The 21,521-nt window shown below is 37.3% G+C and overlaps 1 protein-coding gene across 3 annotated transcripts in view; it reads left to right on the top strand.

Annotated features, from left to right (window-relative positions):
- LOC126281965 (probable cytochrome P450 301a1, mitochondrial) overlaps window positions 1-21,316 on the top strand; it is a 135,239-nt gene extending 113,923 nt beyond the window's left edge. For all 3 annotated transcript variants that reach the window (XM_049981341.1, XM_049981339.1, XM_049981340.1), the window contains exons 8-11: window positions 3,489-3,658; window positions 12,741-12,819; window positions 14,901-15,113; window positions 18,953-21,316. In XM_049981341.1, coding sequence (XP_049837298.1) covers window positions 3,489-3,658; window positions 12,741-12,819; window positions 14,901-15,113; window positions 18,953-19,060 — 570 coding nt within the window. In that variant the 3' untranslated portion in view covers window positions 19,061-21,316. The remainder of the gene's footprint in view (window positions 1-3,488; window positions 3,659-12,740; window positions 12,820-14,900; window positions 15,114-18,952) is intronic.
- The last annotated feature ends 205 nt before the right edge of the window (window positions 21,317-21,521 follow it).

The raw sequence follows: 21,521 nt of genomic DNA, 5'->3' as shown, positions 1-21,521 counted from the left end.
CCTTACCACCTTCAGATGTCTGACATTTGAACCCCTGATTCACAGAACATTATCGTTTAGTTGATTATTCAATCTTTTTCTCATGGTCACCTCCCCCTTGTCGGTTCCCTCCCACAGATATGAAAGTGAGCCTAGTCTGGAACCTTTTGTCAATGGAGAGATCATCACAATATTTCTGAATTACAGGCCGTATGTCCTGTGGATGTTTTCCATTGCCTGTTTCATCCTCTTGTCATTGATCATTGGCTAATTCTTCAACCTTTGGGGTAGTTTTCCTCCCAAAGAGCAAGAGAGTGGTTGAATCTCCATCTTCTCATCCTACATCTTTGAAAAGGCCATTGGCTGAATGAGGGTAACTTCTTATGCTGAAAGTCTTTGGCTGCCATTGCTGATGATTTTTATTTGAAATTTGAGTGAGGTGAAGTTCAAACCTGGGACTAAGGATAATTTGAATACCAACACAGACACTACCTCTAGAACGTGGGTCTCCCCTACCTACATATATTTCCTTCTAAAACGTTTTAATATTATATGGAAACTTCAAGCAGGATGTAAATGATTTAGGAGTATGTAATCTTACCCTCCCATGCATTGCTATTAAATTTTTCATAGTGTTTTCATTACTTTCAAAAGCTTTGAGAGATGTAAGACATACAAAAGAAAAACTTTTTACTTATATTCATTTTCTCTTATGGTTGGTTCCAAGTCTTGCGTCTAAGGGTACATTCTTGTGGCTGAAACTTTGATTTAACATTGTGAGCTTCTGATGCGTAAATAACTGATGAAGATTTGCCTGTATATTTCTTTTATTTTATACCATACTTCAGTATCACACTGACTTCCTGATCTCCATTTTCATACAACTATCAATTGCGCTATTGTAGACAAAACTAAAAAAAAAAAAAAAAGAACATGAATTTCTGTCAGAGACATGCCCACTACTACTAACATTCTGCTGCAGTACTCTGAAAATTCCAAAGAGTTTACGAACTTTCTTGAAAAAAAAAAAAGAATCTTCACTAAAATATATCACTATTTTGTAAATTAGTCCAGAAATAAATTTAATAATTAGCATTAGAGTGCATAAATAATTATGTGGATTTTAAGTATGCCAGAAATTTCATAATTTTAAAATATTTGTAAGAGAAGAATAATTTTATTGACACAGAGTGTAACAAATTAATTTCTTTTCATACATTTCAGTCTGATATTTAATACATTATATACAAAATAAAATGAAATTCTTTCAGTAAAACGGCTGAGAGTATTCACCTATACCAGATTCAGAATTAATCCTGGTATCGGTACTTATATTAAAAAAAGGTTATGTTAGAAAAGGGTGTCCCATTACAAGTACAATGGGCATACACAGAAATTTATCCAAGAGGAGCCATGATTCTAAAACTGAAATTCTTGACATCACTGATTCAGCAGGTCTGCAGAACAAGTCATGCTTCAAGAACTGAAGGACAATACACATAAAATATTGCATCTGAAATGATTGATAGATTCACTTTTGATACTTAAATATTGAGCAAATTTCAACAAAATAGGGTAAATATATCATTAATATGAATATGAGTGCTTCCTGTTGAGAAGATCTGGATGGACATAAACAAAAATTGTCATATTAACACCTCTCAAAGAGGAGAAATGGGGAACCTTTTATTTGCTTATTCAGCTTTGATGCCACCTGTAACAGTTTGTTCCCTTACCCTACCACATTAATGGATGTATAGCATTACTTTCACATTATCTATTTTTTAATACTGACTGCTCAATTAACATTCAGCAAAATGAATTTTAAAAGCTATGTGAAATATAATTCAGGGCTCGTGTATGACTATATGAAGGTAGAAACTGTCTGAAAGCCACTCTAAAATTTGCTAGTACAATTGACTTTTCACACCCTTGGAATGAACCAAGGTACTCCTTGTCTCTCTACTTTGTCACACTATTGATCAGCCATACCAGCACAGCTCAAATGCCAGACTCATAGGTATATGACTGTATTTGCATTGTACTGCACTACATGGAATATGAGAAGCTCTCAACTCCTGAACAAGACTTCTTTGAAGTTTTACACTTTCTTCTCTCTTCTAGCAGAGACAATGGTATTGGGTATTTAAGTTTGCAGAATAAGTAAGGATGTATGCTAATACAGTATAGGATGTTCCTGTCATTCAGAGTGTACTGAAATCGCTCTGTCCTGTAAAAGTGAAAGTATAATCACAAACCATCATCGGTCTTCTTTGACAGACAAAACAGTTCCTTTCTGCAGCCTGATAAGGGCAAGAGAGAGATGACTGAGGACTATGTTTCCATACTGTTCCATTACTCACCTTCACTGTTGAATGATGCAGAATCTGCCACCACTACAAAAAGAAAAAAAAAAGGGAGAGAGAGAGAAAGGAAAAGCTATTTTCATTGCACACAGCATCATTAGATCTGCAGTTCAGTAAATTTGCAGTCAGTCATTGTTATAAGTGGATGAGAATTATGTTATGAGTGAAAAGTCTGTATCTCCACACTCCAGGTGGGGGCAAATGAAATGCCCACTCTTTCCTGCCCCCCTCCTTTTCAGATGCCTGTGGGAATATGGGAGTAAAGGAAATTACTCATCAAGGATTTGGATATCTGAGGTGGGATGTGGATACTGGTGTGGATGTGGGAAAGTGCCTAAAAACCACACACAGGCTGGCCAGCAGATGGGCCACCACCATTAATGTGTGAGGTGGATCTGATTTCAGGCTGTCAAATCTTCCTATGTTCTAGATGAAGGTACTTTAATGGGCTCGGTTACCTAGGCAGGTGTATATATTAGTGTCACTAATTCCATGTGTTGCATTAGTGTTTACCTTCTACAGTGCTGAACTGGTCACTTGTGCACTGATTCTGTTATAGAACGGACTATAAAGAGACAAGATACTGTGTATCTTTTTTATAGATATTTTACGTGGTTAAAACTTTTAAAATAATGTGTAAAATATAGGTTCATATAGTCTGCCTCTAAGACATTCAAGAAAAGTGAATAGAAATATACTGAGGAAAGTTAACTGAAATTCCTTAGCAGAAAGATAAGGTTGATTGGTCAGTCACTGTCACTGTCATTCATTTTTACATTTCTTGTATGAGGAGCCTTTTCCAGTTTTTGTAAGTATTATTGCATTTTTCCTCTTGATGTACTTCTTGTCTTTCAAACTTTGTCATTATTCCATTCTTCCACGTATTTTATTCTTTCAAGTTTTTGAGTAACTTAGTTGTTCTCTTAGGATCTGTTCTTATGGCCATTTTGTTCAGAATGACAGTAATTCTTGTTTCAGGAGCCAAATGTTTAATGTTTATGTGATTGTTTTGCTGCTGAATCATTTTACTGTCTGTATTTCAAAAATAGCACAGCATTTTATAAGCTTTGTTTAAAGTAATCCTAAAATTGTCTTTATTTTTGTCTGTTGGAGCTATGTAGTAAACTGTTTTTATATTTACAGATTTCTATGGCTGTATGCTCCATTCTATACCAGCTGGCAACACGTCCTGCTGAACAAGAGAAAATACATCAAGAACTGTTGAATTTACTGCCATCTGCTGAGACACATATAACCTCCAGCCATCTAGACCAAATGCATTACTTGCGTGCTTTTATAAAGGAAGTGTTCAGGTATGTACTCTTCAGCCATATAATAATGCCAAACAGTAATATCTTTCATAAGAACTATTTGATTCAAATTAAATGAACAATGCAAAGGAAAATTTAGTGAGTATCTTTAGAAAAAGCTGAAATTCAGTTATCACTGCTTTCAGCAGCGTAGTGCAATATTTTCTCAACCAGTTTCAGAGGTCACATGAGTTACAGGTGCTACACGAGTACAAGACAGTGCATCAAAAGCTGCTGAAGTGCTGATTCTGTTTCAGTAATTCCAGGTTACTCTGATATGATACTGGAAATATGGCAGCCTTAAACAGAGTCACTGACAATTGCGTAAAGGGTTTGCAAGTCAGCCACAAACATACCAAATAAATATCAGTGTTCTGAATAATCCCCCAAAGAACCACGAACCTTGCCAAAGAGGGGTGGTTTTTCCTGCTTCAATTGTGTAGATAGTCATATAGAAGAACTAACTACAAAAGAGGAATATCAGTGGAGAGGCCAGACAATCACATCATTCCTGAAATGGACAGCAGCATTTTCAGTAGTTGCAGGGACAACTGCCAATATGGCTGACAATAACATTAGTGAACATGACCTTGCTATGTTGAGACTGTGAACTGCTGGAAGCAGAGAAAGTTGTAACCATTATATTACCCGAGGGCATGCAGTGCCATTGTAATATCTGCTTCAAATCAGTCTTTGGACTGAAGACTGCAACAACATTGCTATGGATGAATATGAAACTGGTAGTACTATTCTGCCTGTGCATAACGAAATAACTTGGTGATCATGAACAATAATAAGTCCAAGTGGCAGTTCTTATATCTTGCAATATTTCACATAACCATCAGAAAAATCTGATATCAACATACACTCAAAACAAAAGAAGGCAGTAAGATGTCTAGCAAATCCCAAAGACTGCAAAGTGGAAAGTGTAGATCATACAGCCATTGCATGCTAAGGTAAGTTCATGACAACAAAGAGTTTGCAGTTTGGTGAGGTGTAATATAAATTAAATAGTACTGTATGTTAAAATTGTGTTTTCTGGGCTCCTGTAAATCCTTGCATACATGTGGACAAGGAAGTGATGTAACAGGGATTAGAAACAGAGAGAGAGAGAGAGAGAGAGAGAGAGAGAGAGAGAGTGTGTGTGTGAGCTCTCACACGCTCGTGTGCATCATGTGCATGCATGCAAGTGGGTGGTTGGGTGTTGGTGTGTGTGTGTGTGGGGGGGGGGGGGGGGGTGGAGGGAGGATATGTGTCTCTTTAAAAGTACCACATCTTGTCAGCACATTTCTGCAGTTTATTGGGACAACACTGATACAAAATCATTTTGTCACCGGGCTCTGAGTTGTAGATGAACACCTGTGAAAATTATATATATTGATGGTGGTTATAATAGTGAACGTTAAAGCCCAAGTTCCAGTATAGCCTTTGGATTCTAGGTCCAGAGCACAGACAAATCAACATTGAACAGCGGGTCCACCACAGCATAGCACTTCCCAGTTGTGGAGTAGAACATCACACAATGAGAACTGGCTTGTAGATGTCAGTAGCGGCATTAAATAAGGCACCATAGTTAATGGAACTGGCAGTTGGGGTCATTGTACATTCTTGGCAGCCATTCGCTGAATGTTATGAGTGGCCAATCACTGTGGTTTGAAGTGTGCCACTGCTCAGTGCAGAGATTTAATAGTGGTGGATACCACACCCCATCCCCCTTGGGGAACAGGAAAGCATCTGCTGTGAATGAACACCACATTCATGGGATATTCCTCCATGAACTCAGCATCATTGTTGACTTGGGGCAGTGGAGTATACGGACGAGAACATCCTGGCCAGAGGTGAAGGTTGCATGGTGTGGACTCTGGCAACAGAGCAGGAGAGCATGTATTCACCTTCATCTGGAATTAATCATGGTTAGTGACTGGGCGACATCTCATAGTCCGGCAAAGGCAGCTTCTGGGGCTGTATGAAATCTAGGGTAAGTCGCTCTTATTGGGGTATGGTGTTGGTCAGCTGGCTCTGAGGCAAAAGGCGTGTATAAGCCTGGAAGCTGCACCCTAAAAACCTTCTGGTCCCAATGCTGAAAGATTTTTCCCAGAGTCCAGGCAGGTTGCTGACCAAATCCTTTTGTCCATGCCAAGGTGTTGGGGTCGAACTTGAAAGCAGGCAGTGATGGTGCTGGCTGTGGTGTTGGCATGAGTAGGCTTAAGAGGGTTCAGGGTAGCCATCCTCAGAGAAGTTCCGTATAACTTTTGTCTATGAGTGTGGACCTGTAACTGCCCAAAAAATAAAGTTAGTGATGCATTTGTGGAGTGATCCTGGACATATCTTTTTAATCGGCTTCTCCATTATGTTGTAGATGGAAGGGGGGTGTTGGAATGTAGCAAGGTAGCAAAATTTACCTGTGTGAATATGTCAGGTTCATTTTGCATGATATTCTATTTGTCCAAAAGATAGGTCAAATAGGTGCTGTTCAGTAACTACCGTGGTATGTAGAGCTAATAGCTCTTCACTTGTACCCTGTAGAGACCTTACAGGGTAAAGCCAAAGTACACTGAAAGTAGCACAAAAACTGTCAAAACATTGCTTGCAGCAGTCACTCCCTGCATGCTGACAGCTACAATTTGATCATCTGTCTAATTTCAATAACATTGTTTAGTTACTGAAAACATTCATTTTGAGCACAAATGTTCGCTATATTTCATGTTCTTTGAAAGAAATTGACTATCAGAGACTCTGTATACTTATATTTTTTAGCATTGGCTAAAATTTACAAGTAAGAAGGTACGTACATGCTGTGTTCTGCACATACAGAAGTGGAGAATACTTTGCAGCATTAGCATTGTGCTCTTTGTCTCCATCCTATGCCATTACCTGCCCTCCTAACTGGCAATACTGTGGTAACTACAATATTAGGACACTGATTTTGTCCCCAGAAAAATTTATGTCTCAGAAAACTGCTTCTGCTGCTATTGCACAACACATAATGTGCAACACAACACCTAAACTAACATGAAAATCAGTAGTAATCATTTTACATGCACACACACTACAGACAGGAATGCAGGGGATGCTATTAGCTGGAGTATCACATGGTACCCACGCTACTGTGCATCACCCCACCATCCACTACCTTATGTGCACAACACTCTAGTATAGTTTATGCAGTTGAATGACCTTGCTAAAAACTCTCATTTTCACCTTCTAGACAGCTGAACACACATGCATGTACAATACTGCTTGGCATGCACTGTTCCTTGAACCTGGGTCATCAGAACTTTGGCCCTTTTTCCCATAACTACTTTAGGTTGCCTCTCATATAGATAGGTTAATTTTTCATAGAATCACTCCTTTAGTATTTGGGAGCAGGGTCCAACAACAGTTTTCAACAGTTAAACATGTATACTGGTCTCTCAGTGCAATTGTGTAACGCTCGTCACCCAACTTCACTCATACCTCTCTCCTGACATTTCTTTATTCACTCTTCTCCTTTTCCCTGTACTTCTTTTTGCCTTTTTGAACATTTCTCAGATGACCCTTCCTTTTTTCCTTTTCCTAATCTTTTCACTACTATTAGCATTTTACAGTTTTTGCTTGGACATTTATTAACAAATGTACTCTATCAATACTTCCAATTTTTTTTTGGTGTAGTATGTCAGTACTGTGGCTAAAACGCTTCATTTGCTTTCAAAGAGTGTGGAGGTAAAATCCTTGTCTAGGCATTCTGATTAAGGGCACCATTTATTTAGTTGGCTGTCCTTACCCAAATAAGCATTCCTAATTATCTCCATGGTAACAGTCACTGTAAAGCAGCTTCTGAAGAAACAGAGGTTACTCTATAATGGGTGTAAAACAAAGAGTCGGGCTATGGATAGAGAGGTGCTGAATGAAATGCATTTGGCTGTCAAGGGAGCAGTGCATGATGCTTTCAATGACTGCTGTAGCAGGATATTACCAAATGATACTTCACAAAACCCAAAGAAATTCTGGTTGTATTTTAAGGCTGTAAGTGGCACCAAAATTAGTGTCCAGTCCCTAGCAAATGGGACAGGAACTGAAATTGAGGGAGGGTAGCAAAGCAAAAGCAGAAGTGCTTAATTCCATTTTAATAAATATTCCTTCACAAAGGAAAACACAGGAGAACTGCTGCAATTTAATTCTTGTACCACTGAAAAGGTGAATGAAATAAGTCTTAGTATCAGTGGCATTGAGAAACAACTGAAATCATTGAAACTGAACAAAGCTACTGGGCCTGATGCAATCCCTGTCAGATTCTATACTGAATTTTCACCTGAGTTAGCCCGTCTTGTAACTGTTCTGACTGTGCCCAGTTCTTGGAAAAAAAGCACAGGTCACACCCATATACAAGAAGGATAACAGATGTGATCCACAAAACTACTGTGCAATATCCTTGACATTGATTTGTTGTTGAATCTTATTCTATTTTGAGTTCAAAGATAATGAGGTACCTTGAACAGAAGGAACTCCTCACTGGCAACCAGCAATGATCCCAAAAACAGAGATCATGTGAAACCCAACTCTCACTTTACTCGCATGACATACTGTAAGCTTTGAAACAAAGCAATCAAGTAGAGGCAGTATTTGTTAATTTAAAAAAAAAAAAAAAAAACTTTTACTTGGTATCACACCTGTGATTGTTGTCAAAAATATGGTCACATGGGGGATCAAGTGAAATTTGTGACTGTATTGAGGACTTTTTGGTAGGAAGGACGCTGCATGTTGGGACCCTTGCTATTCATGTTGTATATTGATGACCTTGCAGACATTGTCAATAGTAACATCAGGATTTTCACAGATGATGCAACTATCTCTAATAAAGCACTATCTGAAAGAAGCTGAAGAAAAAATATTCAGTCAAATCTTGATAAGATTTCAAAAGTGGTGCAACTACTGGCAACTTGCCTTAAATGTTCAGAAATGTAGAATAGTGCACTTCAGAAAACATAACACCCTAAGGCTACAATATGAACCAGTCACTGTTGGAATCTGCCAACTCATACAAACACCTGGGTGTAACAATTGGTAGGGATATGAATTGAATGATCAGTTGTGAGTAAAGCAGGTGGTAGACTTTGGTTTATTGGTTGAATATTGGGGAATTGCAATCAATCTACAAAGGAGATTCCTTACAAATAACTCATGTTACTGGTTCTAGAATATTGTGCAAGTGTTGGGATTGTACCAAAAAGGATTAACAGGAAATATTAAACATATACAGAGAAGAGCATCACAAATAATCACAGGTCTGTCTAATCCATGAGAGAGTGTCACAGAGATATTGAAGAAACTGAACAGGAAAACTTTTGAAGGTAGGCATAAACTATCCTGAAAAAGTCTATTAACAAAGTTTCAAGAAGTAGCTTTAAATGATCACTCTAAGAATATACTACAGTCCCCTATGTATCATGCACACAGGGATCATGAGGATAGGATTATAATAATTACTGCATGCACAGAGGTATTCAAACAATCATTCTTCCCACACTCCATATGCGGATGGAATGGAAAGAAACTCTAGTAAGTGGTACAAGGAGACATATCCTCTGCCATGTTCATCACAGTGATTTGCTGAGTACAGATGTAAATGTAGATGTAGATATCTGAGTTGAGAACACTTCAGACACTAACTTTTCTTCTTCTATTTGCAAATAGCTAAATTTCCTTCTGAGGTAATGGTTCACAGCAGCTATTTATCAGTAGTCTGTAAGTTTAGTTTCAACTCTTACAATCCAAATTTCCTGTCTTTTCTTACTTTTAGCCACTGTCAAGTGGCTTTTTTGCCACTAAACAAGCCTAACATCTTGAGCTTTTATGTGTGTGTGTGTGTGTGTGTGTGTGTGTGTGTGTGTGTGTGTGTGTGTGTGTGTGTGTGTGTGTGTGTGTGTGTTTTCCTCTGTTTTCCTGTCACACCTTTTGCTGTTTCATCTCTCTCAGTAACTGACAGTCAGCCTCCTTTCTTAGATATAATCTCTGATCAGGTCACTGTTCTTCATACATGTTTTTCATTTATGTTTATAACTATTTCTCTCATAACTAGATCCAGATCAAACATAATTATTTATGAACTATTTCTGAATATAACAAACAAACTGTAAAATCATGGTGATGGCATCACTGCATAAATTTTCTGAAGGGATTTAGGGACCCAGTAGAAAACTCAAATATGACTGAACAGTTACTGATTTTAAGTAACCTCATCAAAAACTGTTCACTTGTAAAATGAGATGTTAGTACAAAATATGCATAAATTTAGTAACTTCAAGTTATATAGACAAATCAAGTGTAAAAATAAAGCTAGAGAAAAAAAGGAATAAGAAAGTTATAGGGAACAAGGCAAAGTATGGAATGAAAATACTGTATGAATGAATAGAAGTATAGGATCTGAACAACAGGAAAATTGTTACTGAATGTATACCTTGAAATATCTTCAGTATTTATAAATTAAATACAGACAATATAGCCACACAAAATACGATAAAAATTGCAACTGATAAGCAATTTCTTAAATGAATCCAAAACTCTTATTACACCAAACTTTTGAGATACATGTTAACACTGTACTATTGTCCTGCTACTACTCAAGGCTGTGAATTCAGAAATATTTTTTATAGGGTGCAAAGTTGTTGATCTATATTAAGGTCTGACAAAACAGTCTCAGTAAAAATACTGAGTTTTTTGTGTCCTTGGAAGTCAAAATGTGTCTGTTGCCCTTCACAATGTACGGTACGCCATGGGACAAAGACGATGACACCAAGATTGCATTCACATCACACAGTAGTAGCTAGCACTCATAAAAACAAAAAGCTTATAGAAACACTGACATTGTTTGAGTCATCAGTCACCTCTTCATCCCAGAGTATCACTTGCAACCTATATCCTCAATTATTTTCTGACTGTATGTTTTCCTCTACAGTTTTTACCCTCTACAACTCCCTCTAGTCTGATATCTCAATACTTGTTCCTTCTCCTTGTCAGTGTTTTCTATATATTCCTTTCCTCGCCAATTCTTCAGAGAACCTCCTCATTCCTTACCTTACAAGTCTGCAAAATTTTCAACATTCTTCTATAGCACCACATCTCAAATGCTTTGATTCTCTTCTTTTTTGGTTTTCCCACAGTCCATATTATGCTATCATACAAGGCTCTTCTCCAAATGTACATTCTCAGAAATTTCTTCCTCAAATTAAGGCATATGCATATATTTCATATGAGTAGACTTTTCTTAGCCAGAAATGACCTTTTTGCCAGTGCTAGTCTGCTATTTATGTCCTCCTTGGGCTGTCCATCACAGTTTATTTTGTTGCCTAGGTAGCAGAATCCCTTAACTACATCTATTTTGTAATTATGAATCCCAATAGTAATTTCTCACAGTTTTCATTTCCACTACTTCTTATTATTCTCATCTCTATTTGATTTACTCTCTGTCTCTACTCTGTACTCATTATATTGTTAACTCCATTCAGCAGATCATATAGGTCATCTTCATATTCGCAAGGACAACAAAGACATCAATGTATCTTGTCATTAGCACCCTTTCACCTTGAATTTTAATTCAGATCCTAAATCTTTCTTTTGTTTCTGTAACTGTGTCTTTGATGTATATATAGAACAGTAGGAGTGAAAGACTACATCCCTGTCTGTCTTTTTTTAATTTGAATACTTCATTCTTGGTCTGCTGCTCTTATTAGTCCTTCTTGGTTCGTGTAAATATTGTATGTTACTCAGCTTTCCCTATAGTCTACCCCTATTTTTCTCAAAATTTCAAGCACCTTGCATCATTTTTCATTGTTGAACAAATACTACGAATGTGTTTTGATTTTTCTTTAGTTTGGCTTCCAATGTCAATCTTGATGTCAGAATTGTCTCTCTAGTGTCTTTATCTTTCCTAAAGCCAAACTGATTGTCAGCTAACTCATCCTCAATTTTCTATTTTGTTCTTCTGTATATTATTCTTGGTAGCAACTTGGATGTATGAGCTGTTAAGCTGATTGTGCAATAATTCTTGCACTTGTCAGTATTTGCAATCTATGAAATTGTGTGGACGATGTTTTTCCAAAAGTCAGATGGTATGTTGCCAGGCTCAAACATTCTACACACCAACATAAAGAACCGACTGAGGTGGTGCAGTCGTTAGCCTTCTGGACTTGCATTTGGGAGGATGATGGTTAAAACTTGCTTCTGACCATCCTGATTTAGGTTTTCCATGATTTCCTTAAATTTCTTCAGACAAAAACTGGGATGGTTCCTTTGAAAGGGCACAGCAGACTTTCTTGTGAAAATCTAACATTTCAGGCTTTATAATCTAGTAGCTGTTGGATATTTTCGTACAAACAAAGAGGAAGTGGTCATCAAGTGTTCTTTGGAATCCTCCACTTACCTGTACGAGTAGTAAACTTTTCATAGAAGGTAACAAAGGAGAAAGCATGAAAGCATAATGGATCTGGACTATATCACAAGATAATTAGGTTTAGTATGTCATGTGCACACAGAGATTTATAAATCAGTATTGTAATGTGAATTTTATGTGTATTCAGACTTCAATCACAGCCTAGTAATGACAAAGAGCAGATTGAGCTAAAAAGACTGTGTAGAAGATATAATGCAAGTTTGAGAAACATTGAGAATTAGAGATGTGAATTTCTATATGGAGACTGAAATCAGATGTCAGATAAATTAAAGTCAAAATCATGGATCACACAAGCACACACACATACATGCACAACTAAACTTAAACACTATTCATATGTAATGCTGCTACTTTTCTAGATGCATGATTAATGAATATTTCAGGATGTACTCAGCTGTTGTCATTCTAATTGTGTACCTCTAGCTACTGTTTAGGCTTTACACTTATTTTTGTCCACAAAAAGTGTCACTGCTGTATCTGTTTGCTCTATTACTGCAGGCTTTGTATTTTTCAGTGTTCAGCTTTTCCTGATTTAAAATTGTTTTAATCGTTCTATATTTTGAACAATATTGATGTATCAGTGAATCTATGGCTCATTCTTTTTTTCTTTGTTATTTGTATTACTCATCTAGTAATTTCATTCTGATATCTTTCTAGGATGTACTCAACAGTGATTGGTAATGGAAGGACACTCCAGCAGGACACGATCATTGGTGGTTATCACATACCAAAAGGGGTAAAATGCAATGAAACCTCTGTTCATAATAATAATAATAATAATAATAATAATAATAATAATAATAATAAGTAACTTATCTCTGCAGCTATGTATTTTAAACATTTTGCTAACCATTTCTCTTATAAAGAAGTGAGTGTAGGAGAACATTCTTGGTGTGACAAAAAGTGACATCAATTATATGCTCATCATATACATGAGATACAGAGTCGGAGATATGCACATATGCACGCATTTAGCCAAAATGCCTAATATAGACAACAAACACACATTCATGAAAGCACAACTCTCACTGTCTCTGGCCAATTTGGATGGACTGTGAGCAACTGCAGCTGATGTGATAGGGCTAACGAGGAGGCTGGGCTGTGGTGGGGAAGAGGAGAGACCTTATAATCCTACCTACCAACAAAGGATCCACCACAGGGATTGCTTGGTGGAAGGACTCCACCAGCTGTCACTTTCATCCACCTACAAACCCTGCCACAGTGACGTCATTCCAGACACACAACAGGATCTCCAGTCACTCCTCAAATTCTTAAGACCATCTCAGAACCCCTCCCCTATCTCTTCCCTCACCCCTACAACTCTCCACACTCTCACCTTCTACATGCTTCCTACAGTCCATAAAACAAATCACTCAGGATGCCCATTGCAGACAGTTACTGTGCCCCCCACCTAGAGAATCTCTTCACTCATTTACCATCACATGCTGCCTGTTACCCTGCCTATATCAAAGACACCAACCATTTCTGCACTGACTCTCCATAGATTCCTTCCCACACGACACTGTGCTCATCACCAATGATGCCACCTCCCTCTACACTAACATCCCTAATGCCCCTGGCCTTGCTGTGATTTGAACACTACCTTTTCCAGTGCCCAACTGATTCCAAATCTATAATCTCCTTCCTGGTCACCATGATCAATTATATCCTAACCCACAATTACTCACCTTTGAAGGCATAACCTACAAACAAATCGATGGACAGCAATTGGGCACTGACACGGCACCATCCTAAGCCATGAACCATCTAGAGGAACCCTTCATAAGCACTCAGAACATCAAATCTCTCACATGGTTCAGATTCACTGATGATATCTCTGTGATCTGGACTGAGAATGAGGTCACCCTATCCACATTCCTTCAGAACCTTAACACCTTTTTCCCCATTTGATTCCCTTGGTCCTCCTCAACCTGACAAGCCAACAAGCCAACTTCCTCAAAGACGGGTACATCAATATCTCCATCCATATCAAACCTACCAACCACCAATAATACCTCCACTTTGACAGTTGCCACCCATTCCATACCAAAAAGTTCCTTCCACATAACCTAGCCATCTGTGGTTGCTACATCTGTAGTGGCGAAAACACCCTCTCAAAATATACCAAGGGTCTTTCTGGGGCCTTCACAGACAACATTACAATCCAACTTTGTACAGAATCAGGTCTCCTGAGTCTTGTATCTCCAGTCAGCTACCAGCTCCCACACTGACACAGTCTGACCACAAATGAATACTCCCTTAATGACTCAGTACAAACCAGGACTGGAGCAAGTGAATCACTTTCTACACCAGCATTTTGACTATCTCCCATCATGCCCTGAAAAGGGGAGTATCCTATCCACTATCCTTCCCACTCCTCCAACAGTGATATTCCATCGCCCATGGAACCTATGCAATACCAATGTCCTTCTGTTGTAATAGACCTAGGGGTAAGAGCTTTATCGTACATACATTTTCTGTCCACCACCAACTTCAATCTGGTCACTAGCATCACCTATCCCATCAAAGGCAGGTCATATTTTTATGTTGGTAATTTTTTACTATTATCCTTGTTTTTATTGTTATTTCTCATTTAATAATTTCTTATTTTAATGTTTTTTTTTCATTCTTCTTTTTTTTGTTTTAAGGACATATGGATATATTCTGATGTACTTTATTACTTAGTGTCATTCCAAAGATTATGAACTGAATAACAATTAGATAAAAAGAGATAATTATTTAATTAATGTGAAATTTGTCAGTAATGGTTTATACTTCTGTATTTACTATCTAACAGTTGGTGTCAAATATTTGCAGGTACAGCTTGTATTCCCAACAATAGTAACAGGAAGCATGGAGAAGTATGTGAAAAACGCAAAGCAGTTTTTACCAGAGAGATGGCTAAAAGCGAATGATGGTGGCTCAGGGCTGCATGTACACCCATTTGCTTCACTGCCATATGGCCATGGTCCACGGATGTGTCTGGGTCGCAGATTTGCTGATTTGGAAATGCAGATACTACTTGCCAAGGTAATGTGCTTCCAATTTAATGGTGTTGCCATATATTTGAAGAATATTCCATTTGAAGATAAAGTCTGCTAGGTTGCTAGGTCACATGATTGACATTTGAGCCTCTCTTCTTGGATTGTCTTCAGGATCTTCAGACATCTCCAATTAGCTGAACACTGTGAAAGACCAGTGTAATGTTCACTTATAAAATGGAGTTTTCACTTTTTTGTTTTGAAGATGTGGAGTTATTGAGTAAAATTTATCTGACTACTAATTGTTGACCATTCTCATTGGCTATGTAGTGATAACAGGCAGGGAAAGATAGGGGGAATGTTATCAAAATATTATTTTCATTCTGTAGAGATGAGTTTCCTTGTTGTTTGTTTTCCTCATGCACTGTGGCTGGCTGTTTACTTCCTTTATGGTGGGGAGCTACTAACTGGAAGCCCATGGCCATCTTCTATATTGCTTCTGTTATTAGAAATCTTATTTGGTTTTCAGACTTCTGTTCTACAAACTTCATTTTCTTTGGATATGCTCTTTTTCCCCCAATTCTTGTGATGTTCCACTACTGCAGAGTTCACCCTTTTTTTACACATCTGTGATATTTGTGCCCATCAATCCATTCTCTCAGTCCATTCTCTCACTGGCTCTCTGGTTTCACCTATACACACTTTGCCACAGCCACACACCATTCCATAGACTTATGAGGGATGCCTATTTTGTCTCAGAAAAAGCCTTGCAGTTTGTTCTTTATTCCACAGTTAATCCTATTTCAGTATCGGTTACAATAGCAACTTGGAATCATAGGAGCATTTCTTAAAGGAGGCACCCAAGGTCGGCATCGATGATGGTTTATCCATAGAGGTGGCTTTCAAATGAAATAATATTAACTATGCTAATAAGAAGAGTAGAGAACTACCTTCTCCTTCTGTAAGGTTACTGCTCGTCTCTAGGTTACTGACCACATAAGCAAAATGATTCAGAAACATGAAATAAACAACTCTTTTCTCCTATGTATCAGTTTTCAAGTGATTCAGCTCCATCCATAATATCACACAGACCCTGACTAGAAAACAATTTTATTTTGATGTCTCACATGGAAAAAGTACTCCTGGCCTTGAGAACTTGTTTGTAATGAAGTTCTTCTTTTTATTGAGACATTTTTTAATGTTTTTTTTTCAATATCTCTTCAGTATTATTACGACATTTCTTAGTTGATTTCATGATATTTTTACATTGTTCATACGAGACTCAATTTTTAAAACCATTTTTGTAGCTCTTGGCCCACAACCCAAAGTGTTTTATTTAGTTGTGCAGTGAAAATTTTCTATTATTGTTATTCACTCTATCTGAATATAGTTGCCTAGGCAACTCTCTGTTGGCTTCTTTTTCCTGCTGCCATTCTTTGAATCATGCACCAAACACATTGACACACAAAGTTGTGTTGTATGTATTTGCACAATTCTGGTATTGTTCAAATAATGCCAAAGGGGGTGAAACTGCTGGAAATTGAAGCATTGGAACATAGCAATTGGAACCTGTTCAGAGTTCCCAAAGAGACTTGTAAATTCATTGGACTTATAAATTTATCTCAATACTTTTAGCAATTGACAACAATAGCAATTCAGCAACTCAACTTTGTTAGTGTCAGGCCTCTAAGATGTCTTAAAGGTGACTCTAGACAAAAGAAAATAGAATTATTTAAAAGCTGTTTTGTTTGCAGTCAATGTTAACTTCTGACTGGCTTCAGCCTTTGAATTACGGACCATCATCAGAGTTTGTACTGTAATAACAAAATTAACAGTGCTATATTACATGGAGAAACCAATGTTTTAAAAGTATACTCTAAAATGATGTATAATTACCCATCTGGATGACAGCGATGGCACCTGACCCGCTGTGGATGCCTCAGACACTGTATGTTATGCTGATGGCTAAGCAGCCAACACTTATACAGGGTAGAGAGAGGGCACTCCAAAGCTTCAGGCTTTGCTGTCAGCCATTGGGGAATAACTTACATATTGTTTAAAGTTGTAAAAAACAGCTTTTCTTGTGTTTTTCAAGACTTTAAATAACTGAATACTAATATAAATAAATCGATATCTATAATTTTTATGTTAATATGGTGTACATTTTTTCTAATGTTTCTTAAGACTTTAAAAGCTGACTTCTAATAGAAATATTCAGTATGTATAACTGTCATGTTAATATGCCATAGATTTGGTTTCATTACCTGAATAAATAGCAATAGCTGTAGATCTAGTGATCTTATAGTGCTAATTATTTCATCCACATGAAGCTCTGGACCTCATACAGTAAATTGTCATGCATTTTATGAGGCTGGCTGTAAGATAGATTATGAACCATAAATGAATATAAACTCGTTTCATGATTAGTTAAATTTAAAATATATGTATTTAAGAGTGAAGACTCAAAATGATATGTAAGTTGTTCCCTATTGGCTGACAGCTATGCTTTAAGCTCTAGAGTGCCCCCTCTCTAACCTATATAACTCATGGCTGCTTAGCCATCAGCATCAGTTACAGTGACTAAGGCATCCATAGCAGGTCAGGCACCATTGCTGTCATCTAGATTGGTAATGATACATCCTTGTAGAGTATACTTTTACAACATTGACTTCTCTATGTAATATAGCACTGTTAATTTTGTTATTAAAGTGCAAACTCTGATGATAGTCCATAATTAAAAGGCTGAAACTGGTCAGAAGTTAAAATTGGCTGCAATCAAGATTGTTTTTAAATAATTTATCAAGATTGTTTTTAATTAATTTTATCACAATAAGATTGCTGTTCTCCAGTAATGTAATATAAAATTATGAAAAACAAAATAGCTCATCAACATCAAAGAGCTCCGTGTGAAATACAGAAGGAACAGGGAAACATTATGAAGCACACAAGCTAAAATTGAGAAGCAGAAATCACTGCAATAGTAGGTTAACAACAGAGTTAAATCTTTGGTTTTCATAAATTCCACAATTGAGAGAAAATGAGAGATAAAAACTGGAGAAATTAATAGGGTAAAATAAACAAATGCTGGTGGGAAAGACTCAAGTCAAGAGATAATGGAAGGAAGAGAGATTAAGATTTAACATCCTGTTGGCAATGAGATCATTAGAGACAGAGTATAAGCTCAGATTAGAGAAAGAAATTGTCATGTCCTTCTCAAAAGGACTATCCCTTTTTTAGGGAAGACACAGAAAACTTAAATCCTTCAGGTTGGAAATTCACTGTATTGGTCACTGTAGTATCCTTTCTTTCAGGCGTGCTAGTTTTGCAAGGTTCGCAGAAGAGCTTCTGTAAAGTTTGGAAGGTAGGAGACGGATACTGGCAGAAGTAAAGCTGTGAGTACCAGACGTGAGTCGCGCTTCGGTAGCTCAGTTGGTAGAGCACTTGCCCGCGAAAGGCAAAGGTCCCGAGTTCGAGTCTCGGTCGGGCACACAGTTTTAATCTGCCAGGAAGTTTCACTGTAGTATTTTATTCAGTAAAACAGGAAATTACAAGATACAAGAAATAAAGTGGAAGTAGCAATGTATTTTACAAGCCCCTGCCCCCCCCCCCCCCCCCCATCAGCTTTTCACTCTGGTGAATGCATCAGCTTTTTCACCACTTATATATGCTGTTTTTTTATCTTTCCCTTTTCTCTTAATGAAGTTATTTTAAAAGCTATGATTCATTTTTCTCAATTCAGTTCTTAATTAGATAAATGGTAAATGTTAATGGAGCACACAGATGCAATTTGTAATCACTGCTTAATTCTATAGCTTTATTCATTGAGTCATAGACAGCAACTAAATCATAAGTTTTACTGAAATAAAATAACTACATTTTTGTCAACAGCTAATTCGATCATATAAACTGGAATATCATCATCAACCATTGGAATACAAAGTAACGTTCATGTATGCACCAGATGGACCTCTGAAATTCAAACTCAGTAAAAGGTGAGGAAGCTGAAGGAATGGAGTAATCAATACAACTTTTTCACGGCAAATTCTGGCAGCACATCTATTTTTACAGAACATGCTGCTGAATACAGTCTAGTTAACCCTTACTGTTTATTTATTTTTATTTTGTATGAGACTTTTCTGTATCCAGTTCCCATGAGTTTTAAATTCATGTATCCTACTAATGATGTAATAAATATTTGTTACCATAAAATCCAGGAGTTAAAAGTATTAATATCTTAACACAATGTACCTGGCATTATGATAATGACAAAATGAAGAGAATTATTATAATCAATGGATATATCTATTCATATACGCTGTGTATTTTCCAGTGTTTTACATTACCTGGAAGCTCTAACTGGAACATTTATTCACAGAAAACAAGTAAAACAAATGTTAAAGTAAAAATGAACTAGTTTTTATTGTTACTACTGTAGTTAAATTTGTGATACTTGAAAATAGGAGCACACTGTCTTTAAATAACTAGTAAATATGTGGTGCTAATAATGTTTCACCACACAGAGTAATTTCTGTCTCTTCAATAAAAATGCATTGCAATATTCTGGCCTTTAATAGCACAGAAGGGAAGACACAGGCTCTCGTGCTTTTAGACTCAACAGTTCCTCATAAATAGTCAGTATGTTCACATCCCACACACAATTCTTAGGTTTTGTGGCACATTTGCTGTACAACAGAGTGAATTAAGGATAGTACATCTTCCATTTTTCCCATGCTGTCTGCTGAGTAGTATAATGCCGTGATTAATTATGGGAATTACTGTGAGACAAACAGCTCCATTGCATTAGTATGTGTGTCAAGCAAGCAGGTGCAGAGGCACTCGTATGAGATTTCATAAACAAGTCTAATTACTTACCACAAGGCAGCTTATAGCAAACTGTGCAATCTTGGTAACATCGCAGAAAAGCAGTGCAACTATAAACCAGCCTGAAGGAAGCTTCAGCACCATTGGGGTCATGAAGGTGTGGGACTGTTTGTGTCTGGAAGCACTGTATCGACACAACAAAAGTGGCACTAACCATTATAAATACTCTTTGATTGTAGCAAAGTTATGCTCAGTCTAGCAGCACTTTCACACCACCAGGCCCATTGACATCTTCAACATGTTATGGGCCAGTGAGCAGATGATGCTGGTCTGAGCAGCCATCTCTATCAGACTATCTCATAGGGTTAAGTCTGCACTTATGGACTTGGAGAAATACAGTGGTTAAGCCATTTCCAGGCTCTGCAGCAGTGGCCAAACTTCTGCTTTGGAGGTCAGTGATTCACAGCCAGGGTGATTTCACCACCATCCAACTGTACCAGGGTGTAGGCACCAGTGGGCCTCAGTGATAATCTAGGCAGAAATTCACATCACTGGCAACCTAACTCATAGCCTCATAGTGCTATCTGGGGCACATGCAGTTGAGTGAAGTAAACAATGCCAGCAGAGCAGCACATGGTAGTCACACATCCAGCATGCTGTTACAACCCTCTGCAGCTGACGGTGCAGCCAGTAGGTGGCCAGTAAGGGGCATGGCTATGAAATTTCAGCACTTCAGTCATTTTAGCACAAGACTGAATGAAGTTGTTTTACCTTGCCTCTGTGTTTTCCGAGCCACCACTAACCACCGATACTGCCCCAACACCTTGTTACTCCACTACCTAAGCATAGTGGTGACCCCATTCACCCCAGACACTACAGTAGTTTTATGTGCATGTATCACATAGTTTGCTTTGAAAATGGAGGAAGGGGTTATTGCAGGTTTGACCATACATGGTTTGTATGACACTTTCAAAGTGACTGAATGAAATGCAAATTCAGAAGAGATATTTGAGGTTGATGTTGAAATCCAAAGAACCTAGAAAAGAATAATTTGAATTTGATGACCAACCAGCAATTATTACAGTATGTAAAGACCTTATATAAGCCCAACTCAGTAGTAAGTGTAATTCAACAATGAAACATCTCTAGAATCAATAATATATGTTTTATTTATAAAGAATATAATTATTAATTTATGTTTAATGCAAAATTGTCATATTAAACACTGAAAACTTGCATTGTCATGAATAAAGAGAATTACACTGTTTTAGTTAATAAATGTAAAGATTAATTACTTTTTCAGTTATTTTCATGGCAACATTTTTCTGGTGATTTTACTTTGAAATATCATCTTGTTGCCTTTACCCTGCACCACCTTCATCCCCGTGTGCACTTGGCAACAGTGGTTTATTCATTTCATTACATAAAAGTGTCAAATAATTTGATTCAGTGTATAGGAGACATGTCACCATTTAAAATAAGAACATTTTGAAGAAAAATACAAAAGTTTAAATTATTTTAATAAATAAAATAAATTATGTAAATCTCTCTTTCAAACTGTGAAACTGCTGTCAGTAAATTCTTCAATAGAACACTAGACGTGAGTAAAGAGCAATCTTTCAGTAAACCAGTCTCC

Source organism: Schistocerca gregaria, chromosome 7, assembly GCF_023897955.1.
Source record: "Schistocerca gregaria isolate iqSchGreg1 chromosome 7, iqSchGreg1.2, whole genome shotgun sequence".
Classification (NCBI taxonomy): Eukaryota; Metazoa; Arthropoda; class Insecta; order Orthoptera; family Acrididae; genus Schistocerca; species Schistocerca gregaria.
The sequence above is the reverse complement of the archived record's forward strand: the minus strand, read 5'-3'. Positions and strand labels throughout refer to the sequence as shown.